The sequence below is a fragment of the Coloeus monedula genome (assembly GCF_965178545.1).
Source record: "Coloeus monedula genome assembly, chromosome: 4".
NCBI classification, from domain to species: domain Eukaryota; kingdom Metazoa; phylum Chordata; class Aves; order Passeriformes; family Corvidae; genus Coloeus; species Coloeus monedula.
The window spans coordinates 48,260,778-48,275,776 of NC_138784.1; the positions used below are offsets into that span (position 1 = coordinate 48,260,778).

At 36.1% G+C, this 14,999-nt stretch overlaps 1 protein-coding gene across 9 annotated transcripts in view; it reads right to left on the reverse strand.

The window, feature by feature from the left end:
• The window catches only part of NRCAM (neuronal cell adhesion molecule), a gene marked incomplete at its 3' end in the record, with an annotated part of 57,267 nt that overhangs the window by 19,927 nt on the left and 22,341 nt on the right, over positions 1-14,999 (reverse strand). For 6 of the 9 annotated variants that reach the window (XM_082280190.1, XM_082280195.1, XM_082280194.1 and 3 more), the window contains exons 14-20: positions 12,900-13,097; positions 12,717-12,787; positions 11,657-11,882; positions 11,250-11,365; positions 7,559-7,763; positions 7,276-7,398; positions 6,093-6,269 (exon numbers count right to left, since the gene is read on the reverse strand). In XM_082280190.1, the coding sequence (XP_082136316.1) occupies positions 6,093-6,269; positions 7,276-7,398; positions 7,559-7,763; positions 11,250-11,365; positions 11,657-11,882; positions 12,717-12,787; positions 12,900-13,097 (1,116 nt within the window). Of the gene's footprint in view, positions 1-6,083; positions 6,270-7,275; positions 7,399-7,558; positions 7,764-11,249; positions 11,366-11,656; positions 11,883-12,716; positions 12,788-12,899; positions 13,098-14,999 lie in introns of all 9 variants that reach the window. The other 3 variants (XM_082280196.1, XM_082280193.1, XM_082280198.1) reach the window with 2 other exon arrangements.

Here is a 14,999-nt window from a genome sequence, read left to right on the forward strand (position 1 = left end):
AAATTTTTTTACAAAATTATTATTTTTGCAATTCTCCTCTTTTGCACTATTGCTTGATCTCATTTGCCATCAGGCCTGCAAAGTTTTATTAAAGTCTGTTAGAAGTGCCATATTTGCAACATGAAGACATTAAAAGACAGCTGATGGATCCTGTGGTGATGAAAGCTTGGAGGTGAATTGGTTACAACATCTAAAGTTGTCTTCAACCTACCCAGACTCCTGTCTTCTCAATCACCACACCTCTAATTATAATTAACCCCTCAGCTCTTCAGTATGTTTCCCAGCACTGTTCACAAATGGCAAATGTGTAATTGTCAGCTGGCAGAAGCTCCCAGCGTGTGCAAGCGCCAGTTGGGAAAAGTGGGGGGAGAGGGGCAGGCAGAAATCTTTGTCCTGGGGAGCAGAGCACTGTGCTCGCTCATCTGTACCCACGCACCACACTGTGCAGCAGTGCTGGCAAAAGCATCACTCTAAACACCATGGGCATGGACTGTCAGTAAGCTACAGGTTTTATACACACCTGCTCTTATTTGGCTACCTCTGGCAAAATTAAGCTTTTTTATTCCTGCCTCGATACAATGCAAAATTTAGCTGGCACTTCTGAGTATGGTTTCGTTCCTGTAGTATCATATAAAAGCATTTCCCAATTGCTGAGAAAGAGACCTAGGCTCAAAGTAAGATTTTCCTTTCTCTTCAAATTAATTTCAGTGCTTTTTTACTGGAGTTTTTTGGAAGAGTTTTATTTAATTTTTCAGCCTTTCAGGAACACAGTTCCTACAAATAACAGTTATACCTGGGCTGGAGAATCAATAGAATTTAATAAGACATGAGAACAGAAGGTATTTTGACAATTAATTAGGTACTCTTTCTCAAGATTTAATCCCGAAGAACAATAAATTAAATAATCCCCAAAGTGACTGAACTTTAGGAATTTTCATGGAATTCACCTGATATTCAGGAAAAAATGTTGGGTGAGTGACAAGAAAAAATTTGAAGACTAGTGTAAAATGGAAAAAAATCCCCCACAAAATAATATATCCTAGACAATTATTTAAAATGCATACATAAAGAGAAAAGTTCATTCAAAGGAAAAAACCCACATATGCACAAGAAAAAATGAAGGATGAAGGTAATAGATTTTGCCAGAGCCTGTCAGACACAGAAAAAGGGTTTATTTTTCTTTGCCTTTTTAACATTCACAGTATGAAATTCAAGCTTTAGTATAACAGTAAGAGTAAATTCCATTTCTGGCAGTGAGAAATGGGCATTAGTCACTTCTGAGATTATTTAGGCCAATTGCAAGAGCATTTCTGTAGTGTAAGAAATACAGAAGCCAAAGAAGAAATGCAAAGAGTTGTGTCATTGATGAGCATGTGGCATGACATCTACAAAGCAAAAGGTATTTGCAGGAATTTTTGCACAGTGATAATACTAATTTTCTCTAGTCTAGCATGCAAAGCATCAGCATTGTTCCCAGCAAACTTAAAAGAGGACAAAGCAGTGGTTCTGCACAGCAGGCTGTACTGAAAGAATCACACAGACACATAATTGAGAAGTCCACAGGGGGAGAGCGGCTGAAGGAGCAATACAAAAATACTACACTTAACTTGACTAAAAAAGCAGCTTGAAATTGTTAGCAAAAGACATGGAGACATTATGTAAAATGATTCAAGAGGGAGGGAAAACAGATGGTGGGCAGAGAAAATTATTTAAAGAACTGCATTTTGTACAGAACAAAGAAAACTGAGATGATCTTCTACAAAGAGATCAGAGATATGAACTCAGTTTTGACTGATTTCTAGCCTATGGTTAAGAATTACTTATTGGTGATTCAGCCAAAAACCCCAAAAGAATAGCTTCAAACCCAGAGGACGGACTGCTAGTTTTTCTCCCTTGTAACAAAAGAGAGTACTATTTCTCAGTAGTACTTGAGATGTGAAGTTCACATGAAGAAGGCAGACCAGATTGAGTATCAGTGACAGGAGGCACTAAGTACAATTAAAGGTTACTGTGGTCTCACAAACTTACTTTAATTGCATTTCAAGCCTACCAGTTACCAGCGTCTGCATGCATGCAGATTACAAGACCTTGCTTGTAAATATAAATTCTGACTAAATAAAAAGGAAACTAAAAAGTGAAATGAGAGGGCTTGTGAAATGAGGCTGACATGCCATTACTCACAACACTTCAGCTTACAACAAACATGCACCCCTATGACTCCTAACCAGCAATTGGCATTTCTACCACTGGACAAACTTGAATACTCTTCCTTCCTCTATAGGGCAGTTATTCAAAACTTTAATGGAAAAGGACAGAAAAGACTTGACTCCCGTGATCACCCAAGTCACTTTCCAGCTGCTACTATAATTATTCTATATGTAATTGAGTTATTTCCCCAGTTTTCTCACACCTCTGTTACCTCATGCCTGTGGTTAGATGCCAATACAAAAATGGCAATACCAGGGCATACTGAACATCTAACATTAGGTATAATAAATTCTGGTTTACATATGAAGTTTCAAACATTTACAATATAGGTTGCTAAGAAAAAAAAATCTGTTTTCTTTGTAGGACCATTAATTTGATCAATTTTAAGTCATTCATAACATCAGAGTATTAGAAAGGAAAAATGATAGTGCAAGTCAAATAGGAGTATCAACTATAACAGGATAGCTTTTCCATCTAGTAAATAACATGTCTCATGATGTATTATGTAGGCTTGCAACAGTAAAAATACTGAGTCTATTAAGATCCTTAGATTTACCACAGAAATATATCCCTCTGCACTTTAATTTATAGTTTTACTCTGAGAAGTGAAGTATGTCCCAAGTGGCACAGTTCACTAAGGTTTAAATTATTTTATTTCCTCCAGGACCATGTGTTTAATGTATGTGGCTGGCCAAACTGTGGGCCTTCAGGGGTAGCTATCCAGTAGAAAACACCAAATACAGAAATTTCAGTTCAGCAATTTAGGCTGGCTGAATCTGGGACCTAATGTCTGCTGATCTTCCAGGATCAGTGTCTTCAAGATCAAAGAAAAAGGATAATTACATTTTCCTGGAAAGTTCTGCCCTTCAAAATAAAAAACCTGATACGTTTTTGATAGACTCAAAAAGGTTGGCAATATCTAAACTTGTTTTGGCTTTGGGTCCAAATTAATAGGAACTGTATAGACATAAAGGCCCTCCCACACTTAATAGGGGAAGGGAAGTTCACTGCTGGGTACAGCTTCTTTTTGAGTGGGCTGAGCACTTCTATCTTCCAAACCCACCCACTCATGAGACCAACTAATTTGGCACTTGATCTTGATACTATGATCCTCCTTTTCCTTACTTGTGGTCGCTGACCAGTAGCGAAGCAGTTAACACGGTAATGTAAGTAACCACTGAGAACATTCATCTCAGACCTGCAGCAACTCAGATGTCCTAACAGATGTCATGGCTTTAGTTCCATCCTGTTTGCAGGTCCAAAGTCTTCTTTGCAATTGCAAGAGCTACATGCTACAGGAATATGTGAAAACTTTGAAACCATAAACAACATGGAACCAAACAAAGACATCTGCTTAGTTTTCAGAGAATCTGAAATGACAGCTCTGAAATGTGAGCTGCTCCAGCTGATCTTATAATTAAGATGTTTTCTGATAGCCACAGACTGTGATACAGCTATAATTAGACCTCAGTTTCACACAGAGAATCCATTTTTCCTTGCATGAGTTTTTAGAGTCAGCTATAAAAAATGAGAACTTAATTTACATTTCTGCTGTGCATGTCCAGGACTAAAGCCAGTTTGATTGTTCCAATCTGTGCTGACTTCTCAGCTACGATTAGACTAAAATAGTAAGAAAGACTTGTCATTAAAATAATTCCAAAACTTCACACCCTTACCAGAAATCCATCTGATATTAGAATACACTTACATATACATATAAAAATATATACTATATATGCCCAAATGCAGGCATACATATATTTATATATTGTCAGATTTATACCAGACTGAGTGAATGAATTTCTTTCCTATGGCTGCTATCATTCACAACACATGATAACCAAGTGAAAAGAAATTATATGTAAAACACTTTATGCTGTCTCTTCCAAGTTTATAAAAAATGTTGGGTATTTCATGTACAGATTTTGATTTGTGCTGGTTTTGGTCTGAGAATCTGAAGCACAGGTGTTCATGAGTGTTAATGACACCTCTGTGATTCAATGACACCTCTGTATAGAGACACATTTCTGAGTTTGAGCTACCTCAGGACAACCTTTGCTTCTGACAACGAAAGTACCGAAATTCACAAAAACTGTGTGCAAAACTGCATCATAAAGAACTAAATATCACCAAATTCACTAATAGGGATGATACTAGGTTTTACTCACTGAAATACCCTCAAGTACTCACTCATCAGATCTGTGAACCTAAAACAGTGGGAAGACATTTGCCTGTATATTCAATCTGATACTCAAACTGAGAAGTAGACAGAGGGTACTGTCAGTCATCTGTCCCCTAGGCACAGTTGGCTTGCAAATGAAGTAAATGTGTTCAAGTGGGTAGCATTAATCCGCAGTGAGAACAAGAATGCAGATAGTTTTTTGAAACAAACAAACAAAAAAATGCACATGGCACAAGCAGTAAATGAATCTCCTTTGCAAAACTGCTATTTTTTCTACTCCAGCTAATCAGTGCTAGTGCACCTGGATCCTGAATATTTATGACAGTGACATACATCTGTCAAATGTTTAGAAATAATTAGACTTTGCTGAAGCAAAGCTAATGAATTCCCCTGGAACTCTGTGGCAAAATAAACAAATGAAAGGTATTAACAAGCATTCTGGATTCCCTTAAAAAAAAAACAAAACAACAAACCCAAACAAAAAAACCCCACAATTGTAGTCCAAGATTTTCTGTCCTTACCACTGTAATTTACCCATTTGCAACACTGCAAAATCCACACATTAACAAATCATGCAGTTTCATTTTACCTTTGCCTGCACCTACAGCAGGACGGAGAATACCAGCTTTAATGGAGGAAAACAAGAATAGGAACACTATATAATTAGATACAACACCAAAGGAAACATACATACATAATTTCATTTTAAAAAGCATGCAGACTAGATAAAATATATTAATTCAAATAAATTAGAAACAATCCACTTGCGCTGAACACTGACAGACTACTACAAGACAAAAATTAATGTACATGCATTTAAAAAATTTTATTGCTCATGCTTGTTAGGATTCATGATTTAAAATAAATGCAGTTCGTATGCAGATGTAATACTCTGTCAGAGAAATTGCATTGAATACCAACTCACCTATGGCAATTCCAACATACCATAATTTTACTGAGCATAAAAATATGTGAAAACATGGTACCAAACTAGACTTAATATTAAGATGATCAAAATGAAAAAAAAAAGTTCCAAATTTCCTGTTTGCTTTAAATAATTCTTATTTTATTAAGCAACCATATTTAAGAAAAAAAACATCTTTAACAAAGCTCTAGAATGGCTATAAATATAAAAATAAATAGTGACTTGGTAGTTTTTAAATACTATACAGTTAGTTGGGACCATAGATGATGAATTTATTTCAACAGTTTTACAGTTTTTTGCCAGCTCTGTGAAAGCAATTTAGATTTCACAGAAGCTGTTGCATACTTCAAAATAGAAGTAACTTCCTCTAGTCACAAACCTGCATCATTCAAGTATTTTTCTCTGTGACCAAAGCTGGTCAATGATGCAGAAGAGGTGAATAGACAAAGAACACTAAAAATGTAAAGTTACATGAAACTTGAAGACCAGAAAGATCAATGTCTGTCTTAGAGCTTGTGAGTTTATATTAAAAGAAGAGGCTTTACACCTCTTTGGGGATTCCCACTACAGCAGAAAATCTTTGCATGTATTTTCTTTAAAATTATTTAAAATACTGTATTAGTGTATAATACAGTTAAGAAAGCTCTAGAAAAAAAAGTCGCTAGTCCCTATTTCCTTAGTGGAAGGAAGCAATAGCAATATTTAGACACAGATGTTTAATACAATCTTCAGTGGTTTTTAAACTCAATGGACTTTCCTTATACATACCCATCTTACCTTCATCCATAATTGTTACTGCTTCCTCAGTTATCTGACTTCCTGATCCAACTGAAGTTTGTGCGTTAAAGTAAAACTTGTACCGGGTGCTGTAATTTAAATTTTTTAATATCAAGCTGCTCTCGTTGGCAGGAATTCTTATCTCTACCAAGGGACCCAATTCATGCGTGTTGTTGACTGTTGTTACAAAAAAAAAGAGAAAGAAAAAAATTAGGAAAGTTGTGTACCCTGTCATTGCATTAAAAAAGGCTTTTTTTGGCTTGTATGTATTTGTTTTGCTTGTCTGCTGCATCTACACTTTCAAAAGAAAGTCACCTTTGTGTAAAATCCAACTGGGAGATAGGAAACACCAGCAAGTTTTTTAAGATCAAGTTCCATTCTCATAAATATCTGAATCCAAGGCAAATGAGTTCACATCAAATCATCTGAACTTATGCAGAACTGAAGGCCTGATCATTGAAAAATTCTGACACTCTAAGTTCAGTATGCTTAGGAAAAGAAAACACTGAAGCTACTTGTGTCTAATGCCAAAGAACAGTGGAATTTGGTAAGTGGAAGAAAGTAAACTTCCTTTATCTGTTCCATGCATGTGAAACTCTTTCATTTCCAGTGTCTCTGCTGACAAATTTCTGAGCTAAGTAAGCAGTTGGGATCCTAAAGAAATGATTTAATAGCTCTGAGTAAATGGCACATTTATGAATTTTTCTTTTTAAGATTATAATATAATGAAAGTTGGAAATGCAGACAACAATATAATTGGACATTCTTTGATTTACTTCTAATGAAATTTTCTCTGCAGTTAGAATATAGAACTTGTAAGTAGTAGTATCTTGCATCTAACTTGGATGCCACTTGCATGTAGGACTTCACCTCTTTTTTTCTGTGAATTATGGTTTGAAGTAATAAAAATGTTAACTTTGTACTTCAGCAAGGAAAGTTTTCCAAATGCAGTTATCTATATTATCAAAATACACTGGTGTTTTTCAAACTTGACATTTACAATGCAATCATATCTTTTGTACATTATAAATTTAACATAATTTTTTCTTCATAAATGGATAATTATTTGGTAGATATATTGCCTAAGTTAGAGTTGTATCACAGAGTCATAAAATGGTTTGGGTTGGAAAGGACTTTAAAGATCAAAAATCTAACCCCCAAAATATATTCATATTTAACTTACTTGGCTGAAACTTCAGTGTATATGACGTCAAAACACCATTTGGATGGGTGGGTGAACCCCACTCCAGAGTCAAAGAGTCCAATGTTGGGTTAGTAATCTTCAGAAAGGAGGGTGAGCTAGGAACTTTTTTAAAAGAACACAGAATAAATACAAAGTAGATTAACTTAAGACAGGTCATGAATTATTAATTCTTAAGAATATTACTGTATCAAGACAAATTATTATTTTATGAAGCCCAAGTAAAACCCATTTAAGTTTAATATCTAGGTTTTTCATTTCATACCTCCTTCAGGGGTCTTAAATACTTTGTCTGGGCTTGCTGGTCCTTCTCCTTTACCATTAACAACTCTAACATTCAGCTTGTAAGAACTATAGGGCTCCAGCCCTGGTAACATTCCAAAAGTCTTGTTTCCCCTGAAAGTCAAGATCTTTTTTTCTACATGTCGCCTACTCCTTCTGGATAGACTCTGCACTTTCCAGTAGTAAACCTAGAAACAAATTAAAAAAAAAAAAAAATCTACAGTGAGTGCTTAGCCGCTCTGATTTTTGGAACACTGAGCTTTTCCATTAGTGTCCATGAATTATAGGTAGGAACAACCACAATTTTAATAAGCTCAGGTGAGACACAGCGTAGAGCTTATTTTAATAAGCTCAGGTGAGACACAGCGTAGAGCTTTCCTGCTCCAGAAACAGACCTTGTCCAGAAACAGTCTACACAACTGGGTGCAGAATACCACTCGCCAGTTCTGCTAATGCTCAAAGCCAGTTTGACACAAGTTCTGGTTGGGAGCTGCATTGGTTTGTGATCATTCTCCTGTTACCCAGTCTATCTGAGAGGCAGAAGTTATCCAGTCTTTCAGTAACATGTCTACAGGCCTTCCAGAGCAGATTTGTACTTTGCCTCCTTGTTAGGTCACATCCCCAACCATGCTATTCCTTGATGTGGGATTACCTTTGAACGGGGAAGAAACCAAAAGATTTGACTGGACTGGAAAAACACACAAGTTCTGAAATGACTCTAAGGTAACAGTATTGAAATGATCTCCACCCAGGGACAGGAGGGCTGTTCCTCCAATTATATGACAATTTGATCAGATGAGAAAGCTGATTCTGATGTCCATTGAGCTGACTGAGTTTCTAAGAAACTCCATATGAGCCTCAAAGGTACTTCGCACTCTCTTTACTACGCAGTCTCTCTACCATGATAGCTCGAAAGATATTAATAGTTGCCCCTCCAAAGACTTGTGTTACTCCTAGGATTGTCACCTTCAAATACGTAATTGTTTATTTTTCACAGCATCATTTTCATGTACATATGATCACAAGCTAAATGATTAAGAAATGTAAATGAATAAAAATCTGTTTCTATTCAGGCCAACTGCAAAACACCTCCTTAATTATGGAAGGCTGGGATGTCACATAGGAATTCAAAAAAAAGAGCTGTTAAGACTTGCAAAGCCCAGATAGATAGCTATAAAGCAATGTTACACTAACACTAGCTTTCAACAGACCTTTTCACTCCAATCACTTTTAAATGCCACTGAGTTTTATGTGGTTTGAGTTAATGTTTTTCAATATCACCAGCTATCATCCTATAGCTCTCATCCTATCAACTACTGTAGAAAGCCATTTACAAGCTGACAACTTGAAGTGTTGGTACTATTGGTACTGAAACTCATAAGCTATAATAAATGAGAGTGCATCACATTTTTCTTAATTTCTTCTTAGGTTTGAAAAGCTTTATAGTACCATAGTATATTGAGTAATAGCTAGATTAATATAAGAGCAAAATATGCATGATGTGCTTTGTCCAAACATTTGCCTTCAAGATGTGACTCTTTAGAGAAGTACCCCTCTCTTTACTAAGAAATCTGTCCCCAACACTACACTGTATATTGGGCTACTGGCAGAAACAATTTTATTAGGAAAGCCTGAGTGTGAGGATTTTGCTGCTGTGTTTACAAAGAGCTAATCATGTGCTTTATAAGCTATTTGATGATGAAGATACTTAAAACATACTTCTCATCCATGAAAAGTTTTCAGTTTGTATTGAGAGAAAGCTTTATAATAATAGCTATCCACCAGGTCTTGCAATTTCTCGTGCCTTGTCTAGTTTTTAACCTACTTTAGCTTGATTTAGCTGTATTTGCAAAAATTATTTAAGATATTTCTGCTGCATCTGCAATTTATTTAAGGATATATCATTGTCACATTTGTCCTAGCCAGAACAGCAAAACTACTCAGTGGTCAGGTCTGTTGTCAATCCTGTGGTTGTGAGCTTGTTTTGTTTATTATTCAAGTAGCTTATTTGAGTTTCAGTTTTGCTTAACTTTGTGTAATCGTGTGGCTCTCCTCCCCACAGAAAAAATATTATACTGTATATAGAGAACACATAACAAATTAAATAGAAGTAATCATGGCATGACTAACCCCCTAGATCACCTGAAAAGGAAAGTGATCCCATTAGTGATTCCAGGACAGAAGATAACCCTCAGATACTGAAAGCTGGAGGAAAAAGAAATGTCCATCTAAACTCTGATGATGACAATTCACTGTGACCATGTTGTTCAACTTAACACCTGATGTATAGGCAGACGTGTCTGTGGATTTTGGTTTTGGTATTGTTATAGATCTTTAGTAGAAATTTGGTGATTTGGATTATGAGCTTTAGTGTTGCTTGATTAATGATTACCATTAATTTCACTAGGATCCAACCCTTTAATTCTCACATAATACACATTTTCTTTTGGTTGCAATATGAGCGTGAAATAGCAGGTTGATGTAAAGCTGCCATCTAATAGATAAACATTTAAGAGACTAGTAAAGTCCTGCTTCTCAGCTGAGTTTATTGAGTTGGTGTGGCAAAGCACCACACTAACTACAAACATTCACGCTATGTCATACAGAACTAGTTTAAGTCTCTCTGGATGGTAGTATTTTCTGCCAGGAAAGAGATATCCATGTACTAGGAACTCACATTCATGTGGTAATCAGCTATAGAGTACTGAAGCTCAGTTTCAATGTTTTTGACTCCTCCATTTTATAAGTATGGTGCGTATTTATTCTCCTCCAAATACTTTTTACTGTTTAAATTTTTCAAATACTTCTTTTACCTCCTTTCATTTAAACAGAAGTAGTTCAAATTAGTCTGTCTTACAAAGTAACCTAGTTTGGGCTAAGCAGTCTGTTTTGTTGGAACATATGAGAATACTTGCAGAGGAGCAAAGAAGGAATTATTTTTATTTTCTTCTTTTGTAGCATAGGATGTCAGTATATCCTCACTGAAGCAACTTTTCCCTATCCCCTAGGGACACCAGTTTCTGATCTTGAAGTCCTTCTGTCTCCCCTTCTCTATTAATTACAGTCTTTTTTCTCAAGCACAGCCTTTTCAGTTACGATCAAAGGCAGCACACTACCTTACAATAAGCTCCCTTCAATTATATGGGCACTCCAAATCATCTGCCATTTCATATGTCCTTAGGTTGAGCTTTTACACTGAGCTTTTTCCTGGCCTCCAAAAAGACATAGAACCCAGCATATGCTAACAAGTGTCCAGTTAGTCTGAATTAAAGATGTGATTATCATATTGAGGCAGAAGATGAGTAACCTTAGCATTAGACCTAGAAGAGACTCCCACAAATACTAGTTCTTCACATCCTCTAAATTACTTCGGAATAAGATCTGTAAAACTGTTACCATTCTTTTATCTGTTTAATGTGTGCAAGCTTAATTGCAAACACATGCCATTTCTCTTCAAGGACAATGTCACAGGAAGCTAGTGCCACAAGGCTGGAACATTGCTGAACTCTGTATGAATTGAATCAATGCTGTTGCTCTTGTCAGCAGAACTTGTGAGCTCATTGAAAAGCAAGAGTCCTCTTACATGTCAGTTACTTCAATTTGGATACAATCTCATATAGGAAGAGTGATCTATTTTAATAAAGAAGGAAGAGAATGCTTTTGACTGTACTTACTTTGTACCCTTGAAGGTGCCCTCGGACAGTTTTTAGTGGAACTGGGTCCCAATGCACCTTTGCTAATGTGCTGTTAATAACATGAACCTGCACATTGCCTGGAGCAACCATTGGCACTGTGTGGAAAGGATGCAACAAGCACCTAGTTAGAATTAGAAACCACACAAACATAGTTTTTCAGAATGAGACTTTGCATTGTACTCAAGGAAGAGGTTAAAATGTTCCTATGTTTTCAGGATTAATACTACAGAGTATTATGAAGCCTTATTATCTCTGAATTGCTTCCTTTTAATAAAAAAAAAAAAATACTATCCCCTTTATCAATATTTCAGTATTTTAAATACTCATTTAGGTTACACATTTAATTCCTTTTAATTAGGATATCTGAGTCAAACTACAAAACTTACAGTCTTCCCCTGAATGTCCAATCACCTCTGATGGCTCTGGTGCATATCCCAAGTCATTTAAAGCTTGCACTTTTACTTCATATGGAACAAAAGTTGGTGTACCAGACACAATATATTTAGATACATTTGCAACTATAACAGATGTCCATTCATCATCAACATCCTTCTGGCGCCAGCTGACTTTGTACTGAAGCCCTGGTCCATTAGACTGAAAACCTTTTAAAGGCTGAAATGAAAAGAAGTATTTTTTAAATATCCTGAAGCATCTTAAAAATCTGAATTTACAAGGAAATACACTGATTCTTTTATAGAATGTCACTGAAAATTCACCACTGTATTCTCCAACAGAGAAGCGCTGCTGAAAGTTATGCAATTTAGCTTTTACAGGAGGTCAGTTCAGTTGTTTTTCACTTTTTGGTAAAAATCACATTGAATGATGTTGGTGGCTAATTCTTACACAATCAATACATTGTGATTTCTGCATTTATGTTTTGTTTTCAAGTATTTCTTAAGAAGTGGAAGCGAGGAAACCAGATTTACACCAACTCCCTGTAAAGAGTGTTCCCTAGACAATATTTCTTGCCTGGGAGGGGCAATTGGAGCTCCTGTCATGATGGTAAGGGCATGATAGAGAAAACTTCAACAGATGTTTTTTAGTGGAAAGTGCACAATGATTAGTTACCACAAAAGATGACAGCAGAAGTAACATTCACATTAGAATTCACTCTAAAAATTAGACTCTACTTGAAATGAACCTCAATTTATATAATGAAGTTTTCCTGAACTGGCAGTAAAACATCCTGTATTACCTAGTTATTGGCTTATCTTGAGAAATCACTCAAGGAAAATAATATGCCCCCTCCTTCACTTACTTTCATATTTTTCAAACAGCATTCAGTTTTTTCCACGAAAATGAAGATGGGAAAATGTCTGAATTTAGCTCTTTTTCAAGAACATTTTAAGTAAGCAATGCATTTGGTATTCTCATTGATTCTCAAAAAAAAAAATGCTACTCACAAACCTGAAAACAAATGAAACCTTGAAAAAAGACCCATCTTACCTCCCATGTTATTACCAAATTATCAGGTTCTGAGCCTATCCCTTGTACATTAGCAGGATTTTCATCAGGGCCTAAAAATTAAATATTTACACGTGAACAAGAATGACTTCTATGCGATTCCAAGCAAATTCAATGCTATTCATAGCAGAAATCAATCCCTGGTAAGTGGGAATAATTATTTACTTGCAGATTTTGTCAGGTACTGCTCAGATGGCTCACTCGGCTGACTTCTGCCAATCTTGTTGACAGCGATCACACGGAAGGAGTAGTTGACATACGGAGACAACTTCAGCTGCGCTGTTGTCTGAGTTCCAGAAACTTCCGTCTGGTAATGCCACACTCCTGGTTCGTGCAGCGCATCTTCATATTCGATCACAAAGTCTGCGGGCAGAAATTGAATCCAACTTTATGTCAAAACTTGCAACAGCTTCCCAGACAAGATCAGGCATTTCTTAATGAGCTAGTCAGAGGGGATTGCTCCAACTGATGCTTTTAAAAATCATGGAACTTGACATGTAAATACATAAATCATAACACAAATCTATAATGTGGATATCAAAAGTAGAAATATAGGTAGAAATATAATAGATAAACCCTTACTCTTATCCTTTCTATTGTCACTAATGCAGCCATCTCTCAAGTAACACTTTATTACAAGAGCTCTCTCTCAGGTAGCGGATTTTAATTTAATGGGAACCCTTGAACTATCACAGCAAGGACGTGGAATTTGACTGCCAAATATATTGTTCTTAGTTGTATCAAGCAGACAGCATGCAATACCTGTACAAATTTAAAACTCCCTGAATATTCCATTTTCCCCAATGAAACTGGCATAATGAAAAACTATTTAAAGTCAAGAACCTATACTTGAGGAAGGTTTTTGAGAGCACTTTTCGTTAACTTCAAATTAAGTCAGGGAATGTCTGTTCAGAAACTAAATTTCTTGAGAGGTCTCTCTGTGAACATTACTATGATTACTGTTAAGACTCTACAAAGTATATAACCTCAGGGATAAATAGGTTAGTAGAATTCTAAAAAGAAAAGCACATTCATTATGAAAGACAAAAGGACATTTTTTTCCAGATGTGAAACAGCCAGAAAGCCTTCCTGTAATATAGGAGATGTGAATTCTGAAAGACTTAGGAGGAATTTTTAGGGCACAGCAAATAAATGGGAGAAGAATGTACAGTCTGAGTACATTTCACAGAACCTTGAGCATCAAATGTTTGTGTGTTGTGTAACAAGAATTTTCCTCTATCCCATGTGTAGGTGGGGACAAGGAGACAGAATATGACTCAGGATACAGCCTGTTCGCACTACTAAAAAAATTCTGAGTGGCACCTAGAAATTTCTTTTAGAATACTTACAGCACCACATAGAAAAAAATGCACAACAGTTTGAGGAGCAAGATGTAAAACAGGTAAGTAGTACTAATCATAACCTTCTGCACTTAAGGCTGGCAGATTTCATTCTGACACAAGTAGTAAGAGGGAGAACTGACCCCAAATTACTGTCTGAGTTACTGCTGCTGTTGTGTGCTCAGCGATATGGGTCTTGGGATGGGGTGTCTTCTGAATCAAAGCTTTGCTGAAAAGGTGAGAATATCACAGGCAAAAAAGGTTTTCACTACTGCTTTTTGCTTCCCTGGTCACTAGCCTTCTGCCTGCAACTCCAATAGAATAATTTATAGGCAACTTCAAGGAAAAAAAACCTGTCTGAGCTTTCAGAGAGATTCTAGCATGTCAGTCATGTTGTGCAAACAGATCACTCCTAATGAAGTGCAATCCTTGAGTCTTCATCTGCACTTTGAAATGACAGCAGCAGCAAAAGAATAGGCTTAGTTAGGAAGAAGATGCCTTATTTTGCAGGGCCTAAGAGGACCATGCAGCAATATAGGTTGTATTATAATTAAACCTAGCATTATTCAGTAAGAAGAGTTCAGTGTCCAATATCAGAGTGCATGCAGTATCTCATTCTAGAAAAACCTACATGAAACAACACTGCCTAGTATTAACTTTTTTGGAACAGTGTGATCTCATTCCTGCAGAAAGACAACATTTGTGCTTTCTGGTGTGGAAAAAACCGAAAATACTAATAAAAGTATACGTATTTGAATAAACCACTATTCAACTATTTACACTGATCTTCTATATATTATATTTTTAAGGTATATTACTAATTAATATACATTAGAGATGCCTGAGAGTGTAAAATTACATAAAAATCACTTGGTGTTTCATTAAAATGCAGTAAAACCTTTCATGTGTTCTGAAACTTGTGAAA